We start from the raw sequence: 24,587 nt of genomic DNA, 5'->3' as shown, positions 1-24,587 counted from the left end.
ATCCAACATTTGTTGGCGGAAAATTGGACAACAATTGTCTGAAGGAGTGTACTAACGGTCGGATTTTAGGCAAACAGTCTGTCATCAATTCCCTGCCAAAAATCCGATCATGTGTACGAGGCTTTAGACTGGGATGCCATTAAAGTTCATGTGTGTTGAAAGGCAGGTGTCCCAATACTTTTGATAACATTTAGTGCACGTGTGTGTCTCTATATATCACATAGAATACTAAAGGGTCTAATCACATTCACCCTTACATATTTATAGCATACTCTTGCTTAAAAAAACAGGATTCATAGTTTACATACAGTGGGGATGGAAAGTATTCAGACCCCCTTAAATTTTTCACTCTTTGTTATATTGCAGCCATTTGCTAAAATCCCTTTTTTATTTATTTATTTTTTTTTTTTTCCTCATTAATGTACACACAGCACCCCATATTGACAGAAAAACACAGAATTGTTGACATTTTTGCAGATTTATTAAAAAAGAAAAACTGAAATATCACGTGGTCCTAAGTATTCAGACCCTTTGCTCAGTATTTAGTAGAAGAACACTATTGATCTAATACAGCCATGAGTATTTTTGGGAAAGATGCAACAAGTTTTTTCACACCTGGATTTGGGGATCCTCTGCCATTCCTCCTTGCAGATCCTCTACAGTTCTGTCAGGTTGGATGGTAAATGTTGGTGGACAGCCATTTTTAGGTCTCTCCAGAGATGCTCAATTGGGTTTAAGTCAGGGCTCTGGCTGGGCCATTCAAGAACAGTCAGAGTTGTTGTGAAGCCTCTCCTTCGTTATTTTAGCTGTGTACTGTACTTGGCCGCATTCATCTTTCCCTCGATTGCAACCAGTCGTCCTGTCCCTGCAGCTGAAAAACACCCCCACAGCATGATGCTGCCACCACCATGCTTCACTGTTGGGACTGTATTGGACAGGTGATGAGCAGTGCCTGGTTTTCTCCACACCGCTTAGAATTAAGGCCAAAAAGTTCTATCCTGGTCTCATCAGACCAGAGAATCTTATTTCTCACCATCTTGGAGTCCTTCAGGTGTTTTTTTTAGCAAACTCCATGCAGGCTTTCATGTGTCTTGCACCGAGGAGAGGCTGGCCACTCTGCCATAAAGCCCCGACTGGTGGAGGGCTGCAGTGATGGTTGACTTTCTACAACTTTCTCCCATCTCCTGACTGCATCTCTGGAGCTCAGCCACAGTGATGTTCGGGTTCTTCTTTACCTCTCTCACCAAGGCTCTTCTCCCCCGATAGCTCAGTTTGGCCAGATGGCCAGCTCTAGGAAGGGTTCTGGTCGTCCCAAACGTCTTCCATTTAAGGATTATGGAGGCCACTGTGCTCTTAGGAACCTTAAGTGCAGCAGAAATTTTTTTTGTAATCTTGGCAAGATCTGTGCCTTGCCACAATTCTGTCTCTGAGCTCTTCAGGCAGTTCCTTTGACCTCATGATTCTCATTTGCTCGGACATGCACTGTGAGCTGTATGGGCTCTTTCACATGGAACGGATCCATGATGAACCGCCCCGTGAACATCCGCTTGCTCAGAGGGGATCGCTCCGCCTATCCCTGCTGAGCAGGAAGATGACAGGTCTGTCTCTGCACACTGTGCAGCGACGGACCTGTCAGAGTGCCGCTCTCCCTTCTGGGGGATCGGATGATGACGGCCCGTAGGGTCCGTCGTCACCCGATCCGATAACGGATGGAAAAGTAGGTTTTTCCTCCGCTACACTTTTTCGGAGCGGGTCGGATGTCAGCGGACATGTCACAGCTGACATCTGACACTCCATAGAGGTCTATGGAGGGTCCGTTCAGGTCCGCCTAAAAAACTGACCTGGCGGACCTGAACGGATCGTTCGTCTGAAAGAGGCCTAAGGTCTTATATAGACAGGTGTGTGGCTTTCCTAATCAAATCGAATCGGTATAATCAAACACAGCTGGACTCAAATGAAGGTGTAGAACCATCTCAAGGATGATCAGAAGAAATTGACAGCACCTGAATTAAATATGAGTGTCACAGCAAAGGGTCTGAATACTTAGGACCATGTGATATTTATTTCAGTTTTTCTTTTTTAATAAATCTGCAACAATTCTGTGTTTTTCTGTCAATATGGGGTGCTGTGTGTACATTAATGAGGAAAAAAATGAACTTAAATGATTTTAGCAAATGGCTGCAATATAACAGAGTGAACAATTTAAGGGGGTCTGAATACTTTCCATCCCCACTGTATATTGCATTACGTGTTCAAGCTGGCCAATTATGTCAAAGTGATCCCTCACTGCATCTACAGCGACACTAATCTGTCAGGTTGGGTTAGGTCCCTCCAAATGGATCGCTCCTCAGTCAAGGTGGACTGCTGTTTCATAGAGTGGGTGGAGCAAATATCTGGTTTAGGCAGACGGTTACAAGCATTAAACCTATATCCAGCATTGGCCTGGTGTCTATACAGATGTGCAGGTCACCCTATTGTGGGTCCAAAGGTAGTTTCCATCTGTGTAATTTAGGTCTATAGAGCCCTTTTTTTTTTTGCCCACAGGCCAATTCCTTGCATCTGAGGCCCACTGAGTTGGTCCTGCCCCTCTGTATTATTAGTTCATGTTTGTAGTACTGCCATTAAACTGAGGCATGCTGAGATGGTTGGTTACATTGCATGCTGGCTTACAATTTTTCTTTTTCCTGTTGTCAAATCCTCCTGTAGGCAGCAGTATAAACCAAGTGTATTTGACTTTGTGTCCCTCAATGGACTCAAAGAAATACATTTTACAGGAAGTACAAAAATCTCATTATTTTGCAACCTTTTTCAGTCCATGGTAAAATCAATGTCTCCCCTTTTCTGTATCTACGAATTGCTGTAAGCAGATACACAGGATTTTTCTATCTGCAATTTAATGAAATGCTGTAACTCTTTGTTATTCTTTCCAGGCTCCCATCACAGACAGTGAGTCATGGGTCCATGATCGTGAAGCTTGGAATCTTGTGGAACACCCGTGGAAGCATCAAGGCAGTGTACTCCTCCCATTGTCTTCCCTACATGTGACAAACACTGTGCAGCATTATCTGGTTTCTGAGCAGCTGGCCGAGTTAGTATTGCACAAACATTTTTGCAGCACTGTCAAAGCAAAGGAAAGTAATTTGGTCAAGTTGACCTGGTGGTCATAGCTTTGAAGGCCCTAGTGAAATATTGATATCCTGTATAAAAAATACAGCTTAGTAACATTTTTCTAGAGATATACACAGTGAAAAGAGTTGGCCAATGTAGGTGTAATTTCATGTGACTGCTTACTGACTTTTTACAATTAAGGTTAAAGGAAAACTCCCAGTCCAGGGTAATCCACATATACATGCATATAATATCCATAGGAGTGCCAATGCAGTGATGGTTATAGATGATTTGGTCTTGGGTATGGAAGCTTTTTGGGGGGGGGGGGGGGGGCTGTAAGCTTCAACTCCAGTATGTGATGGCTACCTCTGTTTTCTTGGATGGGCTTTATTTCATGCTACTCTTTAAGAATTTTTTTTATTCTCCTAAAAATGCATCCAAAAACTCTCTAGTGAATTGGCTAATGATGTTGCATAATCATTGCTAAACTGTCATTTGACTGGAGTTCTCCTTAGAGGTGATTTGAAGCTCATATATTAAGACTGAAGCAGGGAAAGCAGGAAGTGTTACCTAGAGCATCCAATCAGATTAACTGTTCAGTTTTCAACCTGTACAAGACAAACAATGGCTGAAATCTGGTTGTTGCTTGCTGCTAGTAAACTTCAATTTGCACATACTTTTCCTTTTGTACCATTTATCCAATGAAGACACTGCCGATTTAAGTGGCATGTTCTTTTTAAAGTATCCTCCTTTTTTTGCATTGTTAAAAAGATCATGATGCGTGACCTTACAAAATGTATGAATTCAGCAGTCACTGAGAATATGACAAAGTATGTAACACATTGGTTTAAGCATATCCATCAATGCATGTTTGTGTAGCTGCAAGATAATGACCTATAGTAGAAACTGCTTCCAATCACGGATCAGCTGCTTGCCTTGGTTTCCTTCCGAAATCTGTAGTTTGCTTACACAATCGTGAATTCCCTTGTGTATCTCCTCAGGAAACCGCTGCTTGTCACTTCCTGTCAATGCTGTATTCTGTTTGTCTTTGTATCCCACTTCCTTTTTTTTAATCCATATCCAGTGTTATGAAATAAAACTGCACAATACATGTACAGGTAGAAAACGAAATCTAAAGTGCCATTTTTCTATTGTTGATTTTGTACTCATAAGTTTGTGTATCCTCCTAGCAGTCAGGTTTTGTGTAAATCTGCAGAAATACCATGTATTTTATATTTTGTATTCATATTTATTCTTAATGTTACAATGTGAGCCAGTCTGATGTAAGATTTAATATGTATTTTAATAAGCATGTCTCTCTCGGGGTTTGTGATGACTAGATAAATACGGCTGCAGTTTTGCTTTGAAACTTAATTTCTTTCAATCTGCCTTTTCGTCATTTAAAGCTGAAGTTTAGGTAGGAATTTTATTGGATAGATACATTGGTCCAGCTTGAACCAATGTAAGTTTGCATATATCATACCTGAGCTATCCCAGTGGAAGCTGCAAAGAATGATAGCAACAGTCTTCCGGGTCCAGAGCTGAGCAGCTGCAATTCTGCATAGAAACCACAGTGGGTCAATGTCCTGCTATTGCTGCCACTCACAGAAGGCCTTGTATTTTTGAGTGGATGCAAGGCATTCTCTAATTGAATGATGTGGAGAGATGGAGCAGTGATGTCACGATAGCTACCATGTCCAATCAGAGAATGCCTTGTATTCAGTGAAAAAAAATACAAGGTGTTTTGTGAATGACAGCAGTGGACCTGGAAGGCTTCTGCGATTGCTGTACTAGGGGTGGCTACTACAGTGATTTGCAGTTTCCACAATAATTGCATACTTGCTTTGAACCAATATGACTATGATATAACTAAACTTCAGCCTTAAGGATCCTGTTTCATGAAACTTGACTTTGCAGGTTTTTCACTAGATACAGATCATGTAGCTTGTTTTATTTGGGCCAAATAACCACTAAAGTACATCATGTATGACAGGAATAATAGCTTCACCCTTCATACACGAAGCCTTCCGGATTTTATTATTCTTGTCAGTGTGTTAGGATCAGGAAAAGAAAACAATATGGCACCTAACACTTGATTTTGTTAAGGCATGTTACAACTAGCATATACAGACTCACACGCATATGTGGACACACATGCTACACAAGTGATTAAACGTCTTTTCTACTGAGAGATGTAACAACTTATCTACAATCATCTCTTTAGCGGCACATTGACTCCAATGTGTTGCAAATTAAGTAATCACCAACAAATCATTCAATGTCCATAGCAAAGTGATTACTCACCTGTGTAGCCCTTACCTATGTGACTAATCCAGAATCAAGACAGATTTTCAGGTGTAATTGGCATTTTATTATTGCAGACGCCAGATTTTCTTCAATCTCAAATGTGTATTTGTTTATGAACCCCCTGCACTGCACAAATATTGCTGGAAATGTTAACGTGTGACTGACCTTATCGTGTACAGATATAGTTTGAAAGGAAAATGCAAATTGCAGTGACTGCACAGAACACAAATACCCATAATGACCATTCCAAGTCCTTCTCATAATGGTCTAAAGCAGGAATATACAATTAGCGGACCTCCACCTGTTGCAGAACTACAAGTCCCATGAGGCATAGCAAGACTCTGACAGACAGAAGCATGACACCCAGAGGCAGAGGCATAATGGGACTTGTAGTTATGCAACAGCTGGAGGTCCGCTAATTGCATATCCCTGGTCTAAAGAGTAGACTTATGCTGGCCATACACTATACGAAAAATCGTCCGAAATTCGGTCATTTAGACAGTTCGTTCATCTTTCGGCCAGTTAATGGGCACAAAATCAATAATCGTTGGACTGTTTTTGAGCTGAAAAAACGAAGGACAAGTTTGGAAATTTTCTGCTGAATGAACGATAAATTGAAAGGTTAATGTGTTTCCGGTCCAAACTGTCTGCACTAGGTATATGTAAAAAAAACGAACAAAAAATGCATTCATTTATGTCCACTGAACGATTTATTGGTCGTTACATGATGGCACTATCGTTTGCGCTCACGGCTGAATGTTCGTTTTTCGAAAATGGGTTTGGCCAATTTTTTTGTATAGTGTATGGCCAGCATAAGGCCCCTTTCAGACATACGCACGGTACGTCTGTTTTTTATCCTTCCGTTGATGGATGAAAAACTGACATCAATGCATTCCTATGGAAAAACGAATGACAACGGATGATCATCCATTTTTATCTGCTTCCGTCAACATTTTTTTTTTTTTTTTTTTTTTTAATGGATGAAAGCCCTATTTTTCACCTGTTAAAAAAAAAAAAAAAACAGATCAGACGAAAAACGGATGTAAACAGATGAACGGTCTGTTTTTGCATGAAAAAAATGACTTCGGGACTCAAGTGGTTAAGGACTCTAGCTGGCAAAAAACGGATGAAAAAGAAACAAAAAACTGATGTAAACTTCATCCGTTTTTATTTTTCTTTGAAAAAAAGTGACTGAACTGATCAAACGAATGGTCTGCATGTGTGAAAGGGGCCTTAAGTCTGCTTGTTTTGGATTGTAGTATTGTCACTGCATTTTGTGCTGTCTTTCCAAAATAAACCCATTGATGTGAGTATGATGGCGCAATTGGCAAAACCATTCAAAGCAGACTTTGCAATAAAATGCAACATCTCCATAATGTGTAATTGTAGCTTTGGCTAGGTAAAGTATAGATGGCTTCTGCTAACAGCACCTAGCGGATGTTGTGATCCTTTTGGCAAGATTCTGGTAATGCTATAGATCTCAAATCTCTGCAATGAGCCTCTTCTCGTAAGATTTAGGATAGACTGCATTCTGTGAGGCTCTAGTGCAAAAGCTAATGATATATATTTTTTTTTCTGGACTTTTTATTTCATTTCATTTAATGATTCTTTACAATTCTACATTAGCGAATACAATAGCTAGATCTTGCATTTTAGTGGAACGTCCACATTAGGGAATGGGAATAATAAAGTGATTTGTTTTTGTTTTTAATGCTCACAACATCCTGGAAATATGATCTCAGGGCATTAAATGTGACCTGTAATGATGGCAATGTATTTTGTATTCGAAAGAGACTTGTATACGTTATGTTGCTTAACTTTTTTATATTAATGCCAGTACCCTTTTTTTAAAAGATGTGGTTTTTTTTTGTTTTTTTTATAGCAATAGGTTTGACTTTGATGTATTAGAAGTTAAGGAAATTAGCTTTCTACTTGTGGGTGGTTAGGAAGTAAATTTTCTCTTTTGAAAGTGTAAGTCTATGATTACATATTTTCATATGAGCCTGATAATGAACTGTAAACATGATTGCACTGAAACTATATAGCTGATTTTTAATGGTAGTATAAAGGGATTTTCACTCTAAAAACTCAATTCAACGTAAAGAAAAACAACCTCTGCTAGTGGGGTTGTTGTGAATGTGGTTTGATTTTCTCAGTGCCATTGCTGAGCAGGTCTTCATCCTGAACATCATTTTTTCACACCTATGTACCAGCAGCACATTTCATCCCTGTGCTTCATTCAACATTATTTAATGGCGTGAGCAAACAAAGATGCATAGTTTGCACCAAGTTCTTCTTAAAGATAAAGTTTAATGGTTTGGGGTCAATTTTATTCAAGTGTAAAAGGTTTTTAAACTTTTTGGTTATATCCATTGAACGCTGCCAAGAGTTATACAGTGCTTTGAAATGCTGAAAAGAAAACTAGAGCTCCACCTGCTGGCTGAATAGAAGTCTACATAAAAGTCCATTAAAGCATAGCTGAAGTTGTTAAAAACAATTTCTGCTTTACGTAATCCTTTTTTTTTTGGTAGAAAAAGCTTTGTGTATGTCCTTTGCCAAAGCACATGTAATGATGCAAATGGTGCACAAGTAAATAAATGCTGATAAGATGATATAATAAAGACTGGAAAAATAGTCCAATAATGTCCATTACGGTTAACACACTTGTTGCAACTCCTTGGACACGGAAGAAATCTCTTTGAATATATAAGTGAACACCAGATGGCATTAATCTGAATGTAATAATGCACAAAAAACTTTAAAGGATAAGTTCACCTTTTTTTTTTTTTTTTAAATTGCATTGCAAGTAAAAAAAAAAAAATTAATTTTAGTTTTTTATTAGGAGCCTGAAAAGCATTACACCAGTGATCAGCAGATTGTGGTTGCAATGCAGGGTTTCTGAAAACTGTCACTGTAAGCTGTCTCCTCATACCTCATACGGGTAGGCGATTACACAATGACAGGAACAATCAATGCACTACCTTGAGTGCTCTGGTAGTTCATTAAAAAATGCAAGCTGTCAGCCACAAATGCTGATAGTAGTTGTAGTTTTCCCATTCACAGAACTCTGTGAATGACTGACATGGCCGGGTGGACTGGCTTGCTGTCACTAGAGGCGGCGGATCAGGGAGAGGCTGCAGCAGTGGGGAACATGTTTCCAAAGGTCAACTTATCCTTGAATGGATAAAAGCAAAGTGGCAACTCACATTTAGCAGAAAATCGTAGCACTTATCACAATATATGTAATCCACAATAGATAATTCTGCACACAGGAATCTTAGGCATGGTCCAGAGGTTGTAGCGCACCACTGCTGGCCAGATTGGGACGTCGGCAAGCAGGAAGCAGACCGGGCTGTGGAACACAGGGCAGAGCCGACCAGAAGTGACTGCAGGGACCATTCCTGTGTGCAGAGTTATCTGCCATGGATGACACCTATTTTAATATGTGCTCCTGTTTTCTGCTACGTGTGAGTTGCCACTTTGCTTTTATCCATTAACCACTTCAGCCCCGGAAGATTTGGCTGCTCAATGACCAGACCATTTTTTGTGATCTGGCACTGTCGCTTTAACTGACAATTGCGCGGTCATGCAACGTTGTACCCAAACAAAATTTATGTCCTTTTTTTCCCACAAATAGAGCTTTCTTTTGGTGGTATTTGATCATCTCTGCAGTTTTTATTTTTTTTGCGCTATAAACAAAAAAAGCGACAATTTTGAAAAAAACTCAATATTTTGTACTTTTTGCTATAATAAATATCCCCAATTTTTAATGTTTTGTGTGGTTTTTTTTTTTGGTTTTTTTGTTTTATGTCAGGGAAGGAGTTAACACTAGGGGTGATCAAGGGGTTAACTGTGTTCCCTAGGGAGTGATTCTAACTGTGGGGGGAGGGGACTGACTGGGTGAGGAGAGCGATCATTGTTCATACTTAGTATGAACAGCAGATCGCTCTCCTCACCCCTGACAGCACGGAGATCTGTCTGTTTACATTGACAGATCTCAGCTCTGCCTCTGTGCGGAGTGATCACGGGCAATGACCGCCGGACACGCACATCAGCTTCGGCAACGCGCACGTGCCCCCTAGTGGTCAAAAGGCGAACCGATGTACAGTTACGTAGGTTCGCCCAGGTGAGCCAATCTGCTGCAGTATAACTGCGGCGGCTGGTCGGGAAGGGGTTAAAGTTCTTTTCTTTTGTGCATTACTACGCTCAGATTCGCGCCCTCTGGTGTTCATTTATCTGCCAAAACACTACTTTTCCTGCTTTTTTCCAGTAATATTTTTTTTAAATATACACTGCCTGCTACACATGCACTGTGCAGTGTACATTTACAGTGTCTCTAAAGTGACAAAGAGTAGAGCCAGGTGCCAGGATAATGCAGCGACTGACCGCTCAGTTGCCAGGTGTGGGAGAAGAATTGGAAAATAGGCTCTTTAATATTAAGCCCATTTGTTACATGAAATGCAGCAAGATGGTCACGACAAAGCCATGTTCACAGGCACTTGAATCTACCAAGGTTGTTTTATTAGGTTTGAATGGCACACCAGTGCATATAAGGAACACTCCTGTGTTGAGCTACCTTGTGTCTGTGGTGTGCTGTGTCAGGAAAAATAGTGTGGGCACATTTTTGGTCTGTTGTGGTGCATTGACAGCCCATTTAAATGCCTTAATATAATGCACATTAATGTGCAACGTAACGCTCATATGGTCAATGCACTGTAGATTTGGATAGGGCCTAAACTTTTTTGGGTCTATTTTTTTTTTTTTTTATCCATTCCCTCTCCAACCAAATCTTTAATTTCTTCACACATACACATCCTTGACAATAAAAGGGGTAGACCATGTAAAATAAAGGTAAGCACCCCATGCAATGGTGAATTTTGTCTTCACCACTCATTTCTGTTCCTGGAAGTTTCAGCCTCAGTGAAGGTGGAGAAAATATAAAGCTGTGCAAAATAGAAAATTAATAGTTTTTGAAGCAAATGTTCCTGTATCTTTTTAATAAGCGAACTATTAAACATGACTTGCAAAGTTTCATGTTTGTCCACTTTAAAAATAGGATTGACTGTTAAATATTTATTGGAGGTTTTAGTTCATATGAATAAAAAAAAATGAATGAGTTTTAAAAGCCTCTGCCGAAAGTACATTTTAAAGGATAAGTTAAACTTTTGTAAAAAAAAAAATAAATGCACATTTTTATGCAGGTAAAAAAAATGTGCATTTATTCTTGTTGCAGGAGCCTGTAAGCCCTCAGTCACACGAGGCGGACTCCGCTTCCACGGAGCCCGCCTCGGTCTGCCGGCTCAGCGGGAGATTTCTCCGTTGATCTCCGCTGAGCCGGCGGATGACAGGTCCCTCTCTGCTCACTGAGCGGGGAGGGGCTTGTCAGGCACCTCTGCTGCCTATGGAGGGATCGGATGAAAACGGACAGCGTGTCCGTTTTCATCAGATCTCACCCGATCCGATCCGCCAGCGACAGAACTGGACGTAGGGCCATCCGTCTGCTTTTTTTGGATCGGACCGGGTCGGATGTCAGCGGACATGTCTCCGCTGACATCCATCGCTCCATAGGCTAACATGGAGCGCCTGTTCAGGTCCGCCGTCAAAACTGACAGGCGGACCTGAACAGTCCGATCGTGTGAAAGGGGCCTAAAGCATTGCACCATCGATCAGCAGATCACTGGTGCCATGCAGGTCTCCTGCACACTGTCAGTGTACATCCCATACGGGTAAGCCAATACTCGCTGACAGGAAGACTCAATGAACTACCACAGCACTGTGGTAGTTCATTGAACTACAGGCTGACAGCCACTAAGATGTCGGGGCTTGTAGCTCATTTAGACACAGAGCTGTGTATCTGACTGACGAGGAGCCCTGCATGGCCACACTGTTTTTTCAAACCGTAGCAGCTAGTATGGGGAACTTCTCCCCGTACTGCTGCCACAGAGAGGGGGGGCAGCGGGTGACATGTTCCACCCTAAAATCGAGTGGAACATGTAACATGTTCACAAAGTTTAACTTACCCTTTAACAAAAATTAAAGACATACCATACAAAACAATTTGCTAATCGTAGTTTTATATGGTACGCTTTTAGTCATTGAGTAAAGCAATGTGAAGGGCAGTAATACTATGCGTAGAGACACAACCCATAATGGCCCATGAGAAACAAACTGTATTGGCTTGATGGGACTTTGTACTACTGCCCAGTCGTCACTGCTTTTTTGCAATTTTGTGGAAAGATCCCAGATTTGTTTGGTTTCTTGATTCGCATGACATATCATTGGGTTAATAGAAGAAAGAGCAGAGCTGTAACACATAGTAACCAGACCCAAGTTATCTTTCCTTCTTTTCACTGTTTAAAGTGGTTGTAAAGGCAGAAGATTTTTTATCTTAATGCATTCTATGTGCAAAACCATTTCACAGAGCAGATAAGTATGACATGTTTGTTATTTTAATAGGAAAAAAAAGACTTTACAATCTCTTTAAACCTGAACTATAAGGTGGGGAAAATTTGTGTAAATATAAGAGCCACAAGTTTTCTTATTTAAGTTTTGGTATGCTTTGTGTATTTTTCCCCAGATCTGTGCAGTGAAATGTTGCTCCTGTGCAGGAGCTTCTTGTAATAAACCAGCTGCTGCTGCTCTTATTCCTTGTGCAGGGTGACTGGTCTTGTGCCCACCCCCCTTTATTTTCTGCAGACAATCTTTATTTGGGTTTGCAAAGGTGTTTGATGCACACAAAGTAACCACAAACTATCAGAAGGTAAATTACACACTAACCTTAAAAAGTGTTATTTTACTGAGAGTAGCTGATGCTTGGGTCCAGCAGAGGTAGCAAGTCTGTCAACAGATTCAATCATGCTTGGGGGTAAAAAACCCTGATCTATGCTGAGACAAAAACATAATAAAAAATGGGGCAGACATGATGGACCACTTTGTCTTTTTTTTATGCTGTCACTCTTCATTTTTTATTTATTTATTTTTTTTATTTTACATCCTCTGCTATTAAAGTAGAGATATCTGTTTTTAAAAAAAATAGAGAAATTAGTTCTTGTGCATGGAGTTCAGCTTTAGGTTTACTATGACCATGAGTTGTATCTGAATGGATGAAATTCAGCCTGCCAACACGCTATCAGCAGCAAGATCCTATGATCCCTTGTCGACAAAATCTGGCAGCTGGGAAGCTCTCTGTTGGAAGGACTCTAATTAGAAAGTGTAAGACCCCTTTAACCAGTTAATTCAAATTTCAGTCTGTGCCAAAACAATTTTCAATATACAGGAAGAAAATACCTCTCCTTATGCACTGAAACCAGATCTTGCAAAACATATATTTTATGAGTAACTGATGGTGTTAGGTCAGACTACCGTGCTTATTCAAACTATGGGTGCTGATTGGCTAAGGGGTGGAACATTGCAGGAGGGTGCCACTCTGCGCATTTATATTTTTTTGGGGGGTCAACAATAATCAAACACAGGAGAAGACATTTAGGCACATAAGCATTTAGGAAGCATCCCCTGGCTTTCAAAATAAGGACTGCACCTTTTGTAAGCACTCAACTGCCATTAAAAGCCTTTACTATTACGGTGAAATTGTTGCTTTAGTAACAGAGCTACGTTAAGTCTATTCTCTTATTATGATATCAAACATTTTTAAACCTGCTCTTCAAGGCCTGATAGAAAATACTTGGTTTTACAAGGGCATATTAATGAAGACACCAAATAATTCATTCATTTCAAATGTCTTTTTGTACAAACCTGTTTTAAAGGCTGTAAAATACTCTTAAGCACTCAGGATAAGATTCAACAATGAATAGCTAAGAAGCTAAGATTTCTCATTGTGTAATAGAAGTTAAACCCCATGATTTTTTTATTTTAATATATTTTATTTTATGTGTTTGTATTCTGGCAATATGTGAAGGAAAACATAATTTAAAGAATAAAGAAAGTGGCCCTTATAGGGATTTGATATGGGCATTTGAGATAGGAAATTATTCCCTAGAAGGCTGCAAGTACCACAATGCTCATTTGACACATCGAGTATGGTACACACATAGGACTGAATGGTTTGTATAGGACAAGAGTGTAGACCACATACGAGTTATTTCCATAGAAGCAAGCTCCCTGTCCTGCATTTGTTTGTACATGCTCCCTAAGAGGGACTTTCGGGAAAAGGATGTGGGGTAGGTCAGGAACATCTTTGCTGAAGACGGGTATATACTGGTAGAATTTGATATTAAAGAATGTTCATTACGCTTTTTTAGTCATTAGTGGGGTCAAATCGACGTTCCTTTTTTGACCTAAGTAAAAAATTTAAAAGTTGCAGGATGGAAAATGTTTCTCGAACGAATGAATTTTTGCCAGTGTATACAGTATTCATTCAGGGAATTGCATTTATTCCAAAATCAAATGTTAAAAGCAAACAAAATTTTGAAGTACTTTTAAAAGACATTTGTCCGGTCATCAAATGTAAAAATTATTTTCAAACGCGTGTTTGTACAAATGTTCCTTCGATAATCTACTAGTGTATAGCCAGCTTAAAGTATTACTAAACCCAGAACCTGCATTCACTATATCTGGTCTCCCACAGTACACAGAACGTGGAAATGCCATTATTTTAGTAAATTTAAACTGCTAAATACCTTTTCTCATCAGCAGTATATAGCAGCCTTGTGACTTCTATTCATTCCTAGTAAAGCTTTGTAGGAGGAGTTTTCATACTGCACTGAGCTGTCCTTTCAGGGTCCAGGACCCCTGACCCTCTGTCTGGACAGTGCTGATTGGCTTTGTGCTGATCACATTTAAAAGTGTTTTTTTTTTTATTTACGGATCTGAACGTAGCTGCATTGTTTTCAATAGAAACATCCACGCAGGTGCGTAAACATGCACTGCATTCTGATCCATAACACAGAATCCAAAAATCTGTGTCTGAGGACATACACATACATGTATGACAGATGCAGGTATAGAGAGAGAAAAGAAAAAAATAGGACAATTTTGCACAAGTATTTACTGATCATTACACAGGAACTTTTGTTATAGAAAAAAAAATGAGTAAAAAAATCAGTAACATTTTAACGACCATGTGAATATATAGCCTTAACCTTTTTGTGTTAATATGGCTTACAGGTTGGTAAATTGCCTATTTTATATGGTGGAAATATTTATTACTAGTGCATAGACGCCTGCAATAAAAGTAGAGGCTTTGCCCATAGCAAACAATTAGATTTATTCTTTCTGATGGAAAAAAAATGGTTGCTGTGGGTAAGTTTTGGCTTTTTCTGAAAGTTCAGTGAAGGTCTGTGTCTGAAGGGTCTCTGTCAGCCCCTAGTTGATTCCATACAAGAATATCGAGATTGCAGCTCAGGCAGGGGAAAAAGGAAAATTTTAGTGCTCAGCAATGCCTTGTTGCTATGACCAGAGATACAGTCAGCAATAAAAAAGACAAATGTTTTTACCTTTCTAGTATATATAAAAGGAAAAACTTACTGGAATTCTACTTTAATGCAACCCTGACTTTAACTGATATCTCCTGAAATCATCAGGAATTGTCAGTCTCATGGATAGGGCACTCAGCTAAGTATTGGTTTCCCTGTTGATTTAAAGGCGAAGTTCACCTTTGGTAAAAAATATTAAATGTACATATTTTGTAGAAAAAAAATGTCCATTTTATTGTTTTTTCCCCAAGGAGCTTACAAAGCAAGGCCAACAGCTTTATTCCCATACCTCTGTATGGGCTTTCTGTTTGAAAGCCACAGGGCTTTTGAATCAATTACTAGGGTGCTCATTAGTGCCCTTGCAGTTCATTAGGAGCTACAAGTCATCTGCTGCGGTTGTAGTCGTTTTCTCATTCACAAATTCCTGTAAATTAATGCACAATCGCACAGCTCTGCCATCTTTGAAATGTGACAGCGGGTGTGGGGAGAAGAACCCCCACCTGCTGTCACAGGTAGAGGGGGGGGCTTGGAGCGTGCTACATTACACCCTAAATACAGGTGTAAGGGAAGGATTTCTAATGAATTGGGTAGCATTCTGCTCGTGCGGGTAGTGGTTTGCAGGCGTGCTTCTATAGAAAACTTTTCATGGCCAAGCTGCTTTGAGTGCCAGTTCGCACCACAAATCGCACAGGAGCATGCTGTGCATTTTTGTGTGCTTCATATACAATCGCGGTACAGTGCCATTTCAGCCCATTCAACTGAAGATCGTGCCAGACTGCACCAAAAGTAGTGTAGTCTCTTCTTTAAAAAACGCACTGTGATCTGGTGCAGGCAAACGCACTGTGTTTGCAACCTGCATTCGGGTGTTGTTCGTTTTAACATTGACACCCGCTGCAGATCACAACTGCAGTGTGTTTTGAACGCGCTGTGGGAAACGTGCATGGAACGTGGCTTTTCCACACTGCATTCTGGTGTGAATGGGCCTGAAGGGCAAAGTGGGAATGCCTCTTGGTAGCCCACCCCTCAGCAATTTAAACATATTGCTCTGTTGCTGCCTACCCAAACCGGTGGTGCCCTCACTCTACTGCTCTAATTGATATGATGGAACATGCCATCTCTGTCATGTGACAGTGCTCACTGTCACACGGAGGGGGTCAGTGACGTCATCCATACAGGTAGACTGCTACAGTGTGTAGACCAAAGAGGGCATGGATTGGCGAGGACACCCGTCATAAGGGGTGGGCTATTGGGAGACCCAGCCACTTTGGTCTGAAAAAACAGGTGACCGTTTTTTAAAATGGTTCTTTCCCAGCTTATCTTCAAGGCGCTTTTTATTTGTTAGTTTAGAATATAGAAAGCCAGTTGACCAGAAATATAATTTAGTTGTATTGATTAGTGTACATCAGGCAAGAAATTGATTGAACCTCCCCTTCTTTCTTATCCTCTTTCTCCTATGACCTATAATAAAGCATAGTGCATAAGTAACCACATAGAACATTTTGGCATGTAACCTATACATATACATTTTAAAATTCTTTTTATCATTCCAAATGATCAGGAATGACTTTTATGCATATCTATATGGGCAAGCTTCAATGTAATCAATTTTGTGTGTCCTGTACTTATTATATGCTTATAAATACTAATTTAGCAATAAATACAATTTTTTTTTTTTCTTTTTACATTATTTTGGTTTTATTTACAATATTCCCCTATATTTTATATGCAGTTGAATGAATGTATTAAGTCAGTTTTATATGCATACTCTAAGCTCCATATTGCTGATGTTAATGAGTATTCTGTGCTATGCTTTCAGTCTAGCTTGGGCTTTGGAAGGAATTTAACTGTGGGTCTGGATTGTAACTTGTTACTAATGATCAATACTGTATATCTTGTCGATGAATAGCTTGCATGTGGCCTTAAAATTCACATTTTGTTTGCAAGTTCTGAGATCCAATTTCTGCCGTTTCATATTACAACAGCTGAGTTTTTTTTTTTTTGTATTGCAATACATGGAGGCTGAACTACTTAAAGGTTTTGTGTGAATATTCACTTTAAGTATCCAGTCTTGTGAAAAGCCAATTTCTGTTCGTTTAGAATACCCAGTCATGTGCCAATGCTGTTCACATGGTTGGATAATTGAAGTGAATGTTCACACTTTTTTTTTTTTTTTGTAAATTGTATTACTATTCTATTTAAAAAGGGCTTCCCAGGTTTTAAGAATGTTGCTTATTGTATAATAAGTTTGATAAATACATTTTAGGATATGCAGCCTGTCATGGTTTGCAGAAAGTGAGCTAGTAGAACATTTAATTTGTCACAGAGTCCTTTGTTATACCTGTATGGATTATGGCATGACCAACTGCATCATATAAGTCAGCTTTTATACTTGGCCGCCTAATAGAAACAGGTAACAAGTACACAGACTAAAGAAGGGAACATGCAAGGGGTACGTAACTCCTTTATTAAACCTGTTGAGACACACACATACATACACCCACACCAGAACTTTAGAGGACATATAATCTTATTTAGCGATCTAAAAGTGGCCATAGACCTAAGCCAATGGCTTGATATGCAGGTGCAATTAAAAAAAAGTGCCTTAAAGCAGTAGTAAAGGCCTTTTTGTTGATTTTACTTCTACAGGTAAGCCTATAATCAGGCTTACATGTTGGTACAGTAAATATCTCCTAAACGTGCACCATTTAAGAGTTATTTACTTTATCAGCGCCAGTGATGCTGATGAGAGCTGTGCTGCGGCCGTGACTCCCACGCTCAAATGCGGGAATGACGTCGTCGCGGCTCAGCCATTAAAACAGAAGGAAGACCAATGGAAGATGGAATCCCTGTCAGCGGTGACAGTGACCCCACAGGAGGGCTTCATTTTCAGGTATATTTTTCATGTTGTGCTAGTATGCGATGCTACTAGCACATTATGCTCTTAACTTACAGGTAGAAGATTTTTTGTTTTCTATTTTGCTGTTTACTGACGCTTTAAGGTGTAACTCAAGCTAAATACAAAATTCTCTAAAATAAAAAATATGCCTTCCTTAAGGCTCTCCTAAATCTGCTACCTTTTCTGCTCCCTTTGTTTTAAAGTATTTACCCGTTGATCCATTTCCTGTGTCTAGCCTATAACACCATTGTCTTGCTGCTGAATTTCTAGCACTGTAGGCCCTCGAATCTCACAATTTGGCTCCCCCATTTGGTAGAACCTTCCTCCTTTAACACTTTCGTTGTTGGCCAAGATATAGTGCTACTACAAACAGGTTGCACATTCTTCTCGGTCTCCTTCATTTTCTATTAGAGTCCAGCCATGGCCTGAACAGTAAGAAGCTCTTCCTCTAAGAACGTGCAGGTCACATGACTGAAACTGATACTACATAGAATTGCAGGTATTTAGCAGTTATTTTCATGAATTTATTGAAGGATCAATTAATAGGGCACATAATGAAGACGTTACTAATGTTTATTGTTAGAGGCTGGCTATTTGTGCACACAGATGCCCAACTGTATATGATTTTGCCATCTCAGAAGACCACTAGAAATTGTCTGAAAAAAAATCCAACCTGACAAACTTTTTCCTGCAGAGAATGATTGTACATGATTTAGCAGTTACCCATTTAAATAACTATCGCAAACTTGGCTGGATCACCTCATGGCAACCTTTTGGCCTTGTCAAGAAAAGAGTCCCTGCTCTGCCTAAAGTGGAACTAAGGTCTGCAATACATAATTACTTTCACTTTAAGGGTGCATTCACACTTGCAAATGTACCCTGTCAGTGAACAGCGGCAAGAACCCCAGCGTTCCCATGACTAGCTGCAAATAGACCGCCCCATTGAAAGCAATTAGAGGCTGCTGGCTCTCGCAGCTGACCATGCCTACTGGCTCAAGCAGCTTCCTCACAGTCCATTCATATGCAAGCCATCAGCCGCTGTTGCTGATGATAGTTGTAATCTATTCATTCACTGGAAGCTGTGAATGAATGACATGGCCGTGTGGGTGGAATCCCTTACAGCCGTGCTGTTTTTGAATTGTCACAGCAGGTGCGGGGAGAAGATTCACCTCCTGCAGCCTCCTCCTGCCTACTGTCACTCCTGAGGCGAGGAGAGGCTGCAGGAGCTGGAACATGTTATGTGTTCCACCTCCATATAGATGGAACATGTTCCAAAATGTGAGCTTAGCCTTTAATAAGAACCCTTTATTGAAGGAGGCTTTGGACGTGTTTAGGTATGTTTTTACTCTGTTCCTACAGATTAGTGATATTCTAAATTTGTTTAAGCATCAGTACTCTCAAATTGTACAGCACTATACTTTTGGAATGAGTAGTTTTGAAATCAGCAGTGCCCCTTTAAGCTAGGTTCACACTCAGCAGCATGTTTTGGCTGCAGGTTCAGGAATGTGTGTGATTAAATGCTGTCCCACACCCACGACAATGTGAACCTTGCCTTAACCAATTTTCTCGAAAACAAGGGGATTGTGTTGTACAAATAAGAAAAACGTTTGAGTGCATATGTGGCATGGAAAGTAAGTTTTGCGTCATATATTTACAGTACGTATACTGAAAGTAACTTTCATTCATACATTTTAGATAACGTATAACAGCTGATTGTCGTTACCTAAATTATGGATCAGTTATCAACCAAGTAAAAAATATAAAATGAAGAGTAATTGTGTGTCTAGCCAAAGTTTAGGCAGCTATTCTATTGGGGAAATCTTGCATTTTTATAGAAAATTCTAGTGGCGGTAAAAGGTATTTAATGCACAAATGGTAAATTAAACTAAATTCATACTGATTCCTTTAACTACCAATTGCACACTTCCAAGACGTCATCTATGCAATTCCTTTTGTGACTGTTCATGCTGTATGTAACAGGTTTTGTCAGAATATTTTTAACCAAAGCATCATGTATTGAATGTATTCATTTACTTACCTTGAACTCATGAATGTTTTATTGAATGTTAACTGTAGCTTGTCCTGATCAACAAATCTTATTGGTTAGACTCAATATAATGCATTTCAAGCTTTGTGTATGCAACTGTTATTCAAGTGAAAGAAATATATAATTTGTTATTAAAAGACATGAACTGAGTTGTTTGTTTTTTTTTTTTTTGTTTTTAATTAAAAAGCTGAAATTAAAAACCTTTATTAAAAGTACCCAACTGTGCAATATTTTTCATGATAATGAGGTTGTATTATATCCCTCTGTAGCAGTCATAGGAAGCCTTTTCTTTAGAACTGCTTTCATGCCTTAACACGCTTTAATGTGCATTAACTCTCAGTAAAATATAAAAGTTGGACCAAAACAATACTGGCTCCATTCACATACTGCTAGACCTGACAAAGAGCTAACTTGTTTTAATGGCAAATGTATGCAAAAAAAAAAAAAAAAAGCAGGTGAAAATATTTTTATTTTACAGAACCATATACGCTACACAAGCCCAGTATTCTGAAGCTCCAAAATTTATTTAAAAATACAAAAATTAACCATCTGCCAACCGCTCACAGTAAATTTTCTTTGAGCGGGTGGCAGGTTCTGTTTATATTATAAAAAAAACCCAGTGGTCATCAAATACCACCAAAAGTAAGCTCTATTTGTGTGAAAAAATATCAATTTAATTTGCGTAATGTTGCATTATTATGCAATTGCCAGTTAAAGTAGCTCAGGGCTGAATAGCAATAAAAGCAGGGTCATGAAGGGGGGAAATCTTTTCGGAAGTCAAGTGGCTAAACTGTCCAAACATGACTCAATATGAGTGTAAAAGACACTCATGTTGCCCATGCAAGTTGAAGTGGCTATGTCTGCAAAGGGCATCCTCCAGTCCACGTATATCCATCTTACCAGCACAGTGTTTCCTCACTGCTACTACTTCTGCGGCTGGCACTAAACCTGTGTTAGTGACCCAAAGCAGTGATGAGGTCACTCTTGTGGTCATGTAACCGTGCTCTAGCCCAGTGATTGGATACTAAGCCTGGGAACCATCACATGAGATCAGGTCACTTGCTCCTCAATACACAGAAGTGCCTCTGGTTCCCGTCACCTGTTGATGAGCAGGGAACTTTAAGGGAGCATAGGTAAGGTTAGTATAATAGGGTTGGCAAATGTCCTTTGCAGAGATACTGCCACTGAGCCATGCACAGGCAAGGTGACGGTGTCTCTTCAAAGGAAACCTTTACTAAGCCAAATATAATAAGGGCTGCTATTGTGTCCCCCCCCCCCCCCCTTTGAAAATGCTAGATGCATGGCTGTATCTGGCTTCAATAATTTTTAGATATTCATTTAATATTAATTTTAAAAAGGACAATTAAAAAGACTTTCACCAACCTAAAAAAAGCAAATAAAAGCAAAGTTAAAGTGGAAATTTAGTCAAAAAATGAAGTCCTCCTAGATAACTTCAGGCTGGCCCCTTTTGTAGGTATAGCTATGTAAAACATTAAAAATAAGTGCCTATACTGTTTAAAATCCAGTAATGCACTGTCCCACCCTGCTCTGCACATGCTCAGTTGCTCTATATTTTTAGGCACTGTGCCAGATTTTTAGAGGCCGATCTGCTAACAGCCTTAGGCCACTTTCACACTGAGGTGCTTTACAGGCGCTATAGCTCTAAAAATAGTGCCTGCAAATCGCCTCTCCTGTCACTCCAGTGTGAAAGCCCTCAGCCCACTCCCTCTTTTCACATCAAAACCCTTTCCACTTCTTGAAGTGTCTAATTATTCTCTGTGCTGGCCAAGCTACTCTGCCCCTCCTCTCACCTCCCTACATAACCTTTTATGTAGCTGTTGGGGGAGGAGAAGAGGGTGAATGAATACTATAAAGCAGTGTTTCTCAACTCTAGTCCTCAAGGCGCCCCAACAGGTCATGTTTTCAGGATTTCCCTTTGAAGAAACAGATGTGGCAATTACCAAGGCAGTGAAACTGATCAAATCACCTGTGCAAAATAATGGAAAGCCTGAAAACATGACCTGTTGGGGCGCCTTGAGGACTAGAGCTGAGAAACACTGCTATAGAGTGTTACTAAACCCAGGACCCTGCATTAACTATATCTGGTCTTCCACAGTACACAGAACATAGAAATGCAATTATTTTAGTAAATATAAACTGCTAAATACCTTTTCTCAAAATCAGTATATAGCAGTCTTATTACTTCTATCAGGGTCCAACTGAGCACCAGCTAACCACTTGCCCGCAAATCACGTACCTGGAATGTCATTTGACTTCAAGCAGTTGCATCAGGATGATGCCTGCAGCTGCAGGCATCGCTTCGGTACCGTTTTTTTGAGCCGACGGTCAGCGCTCTTGTAATAGCAGTCAGAATGGCCAACAAGCCACTCGATTGCCATTACAAGCAGTGGGAGGGGGGACACACACACCATCTTCCATGTCTCTCTTGGGCTCGCCTGTCCCTTTTCTTGGAGTGAAGTGGAACGAAGTCTGCAATTCCGGTCATGGATATGTCCTCTCCTAAGTCTGCAGACCACATCCTGGCATAAGCTGGCAAGTCATCGTGTGTAAGAGCTTGTAGGAGACTAACTATGGTTGAAAGAAGGTGTCTAGGAGTTTCAGAGAGGGAGCGCAGTCTTTCAAATTCAGTATAAGGACGGTGTACCTGGGAGGAAGAGTGTAAGTGTTTGTAGAACGTGGATAGGTGGAGGGTGGTAAGCCAATCGCGGTGTCCCGCCGACAAAGACGGTGTCCCGTGCTGTGGGTGTACAAAGGAATGCGCTTGGGGCCAGTCGGAGCGTTTGAAGGATCCCAAAGTTGTCACTCCTATGCCCTGGGGGAAAGCGGGGTTGTCAAACAGAGAGGACAATGGGGAGGGTGTCAGAGGACAAAGTAGAATATAGACCTCTGTGGTACCAGAGTCTGAGGGAGGCAAGTGTGAGTGGTGAGGAAGCATGTAGGAGGGCCAGGTCGTTGCGATATCCCCAGAGGAGAGCTCGGAGGTCCACAGGAGCTAAGTCCTGCTCTATCATAACTGAAGCCTTTAGGAAGGGGTGGGGGAACCATTCCAATATGTGTGGCTTTATAGTAGGTCTCATAGTCCGGTAGACCCGCCCCACCTTGTAGCTTTAAGAGAGTGAGCAGCTTGTTTTTTACTCTAGGTAATCCCCGGTTCCACATAAATCTGATGGTGATGGAGCGTAGGGAGGCAAAAAAAGATTTGGGAATCATAATAGGGATCGTTTTGTAAGAGGTATAAAAGTTTGGGCAGTAAGTCCATTTTAATGATGTTGATCCGCCCGAACCACAGTAAGGTGGAGCCACCCCACTCTTCCAGATCCTTCCGTATGCAAGAGAGAAGGGGAACGTAATTCAAAGTAAATAGGTTGGAAAGGTTGGCGGGAATAGTAACCCCTAGATAAGATATACCCTTCGCCTGCCATTGAAAGGAGAAGTTCGATTGTAGTGAGGTCATTGTGGGGGGGAGGGGGAGATATTAAGGGCTTCTGTTTTAGATATGTTGAGTTTGAAATTACTGAAGGAGCCAAAGTGGCGGAATTCCAGGAAAAGGGACGGTAGGGATGTATGGGGGTGTTGCATGTAAACCAGGAGGTCATCAGCATAGAGGGACAGCTTATGATGGGAGGACGGTGTTTGGATACCTTGGATGGAGGCATTCTGACGAATGGCACAGGCTAGGTGCTCTAACTATGACAAATAAGAGGGGGGGAGGGGACAGTCCTGCCGGTGCCATTCGAAATGTCGAACGGCTCCGAGGCAGTGCTATTCACCAGGACCGAGGCTGAAGGTTGTGAGTATAGGGACATCACCCAAGAGACAAAGGTGTTTCCCTACCCAAGTTGTTCCAGTGAAAGCCGTAGGAAGCACCAGTTAACTCTGTTGAATGCCTTTTCGGCGTCAAAGGACAGAAGGCAGGCTTTTAAGTCTTTGCGCTGAATAAAAGAGATGAGATGGATCGTTTTCGTGATATTGTCCCTGGCCTTGCGGCCAGGAACGAATCGCACCTGGTCATTATGGATCACTCGTGGGACTAGGGGGGATAGACGATTGGCCAACACCTTGGCGAACAGCTTGAGGTCTATGTTGAGCAAAGATATCGGCTGATAGCTGCTACATTGGGATGGGTCTTTGCCCGGTTTAGGTATTATAGAGATATTAGCGGATAGCAGGTCTTTAGAGGGTAGATGAGAGTTGTCTATGGTGTTAAAAGCTTTAGTGATAAGTAGCGCTAGTTGCGGGGTAAAGGTTTTGTAGAAATGGGGGGTGTACCCGTCTGGGCCAGGACATTTGCCTATTGTGCAATAAAATTTGAAAAAGCGTATTTTTTCCCAAAAATTGCATTTTAAAAACTGCTGCGCAAATACCGTGTGGCAAAAAAAAATTGCAAAACCCACCAATTTATTCTCTAGGGCAGTGATGGCGAACCTTGGCACTCCAGATGTTTTGGAACTACATTTCCCATGATGCTCAACTACACTGCAGAGTGCATGAGCATTATGGGAAATGTAGTTCCAAAACATCTGGGGTGCCAAGGTTCGCCATCACTGCCCTAGGGCCTCTGCTTTTAAAAAATGTATACTGTTTGGGGGTTCTAAGTAGTTTTCTAGCAAAAAAAAAAAAAACCTGATTGTTACATGTGACCAAAAAGTGCCAAAAAAGGCCCGGACTGGAAGTTGGTAAAGCTTGTAGGAGGATTTTAACTTTAATCTGCCTGTCCTATGGGGCTGCATGACCCTTGACCTTCTGTCTGGGCAGTGCTGATTGGCCCTGTGCTGAT

General features: G+C 40.6%; 1 protein-coding gene across 2 annotated transcripts in view; it reads left to right on the top strand.

Moving 5' to 3' along the window:
* Window positions 1-19,938, top strand: part of CCDC50 (coiled-coil domain containing 50) — a 148,241-nt gene extending 128,303 nt beyond the window's left edge. For both annotated transcript variants that reach the window (XM_073626393.1, XM_073626392.1), the window contains one exon: window positions 2,931-19,938. In XM_073626393.1, the coding sequence (XP_073482494.1) occupies window positions 2,931-2,950 (20 nt within the window). In that variant the 3' untranslated portion in view covers window positions 2,951-19,938. The remainder of the gene's footprint in view (window positions 1-2,930) is intronic.
* Window positions 19,939-24,587: the final 4,649 nt, after the last annotated feature.

Source organism: Aquarana catesbeiana, linkage group LG04, assembly GCF_042186555.1.
Source record: "Aquarana catesbeiana isolate 2022-GZ linkage group LG04, ASM4218655v1, whole genome shotgun sequence".
Classification (NCBI taxonomy): Eukaryota; Metazoa; Chordata; class Amphibia; order Anura; family Ranidae; genus Aquarana; species Aquarana catesbeiana.
The sequence above is the reverse complement of the archived record's forward strand: the minus strand, read 5'-3'. Positions and strand labels throughout refer to the sequence as shown.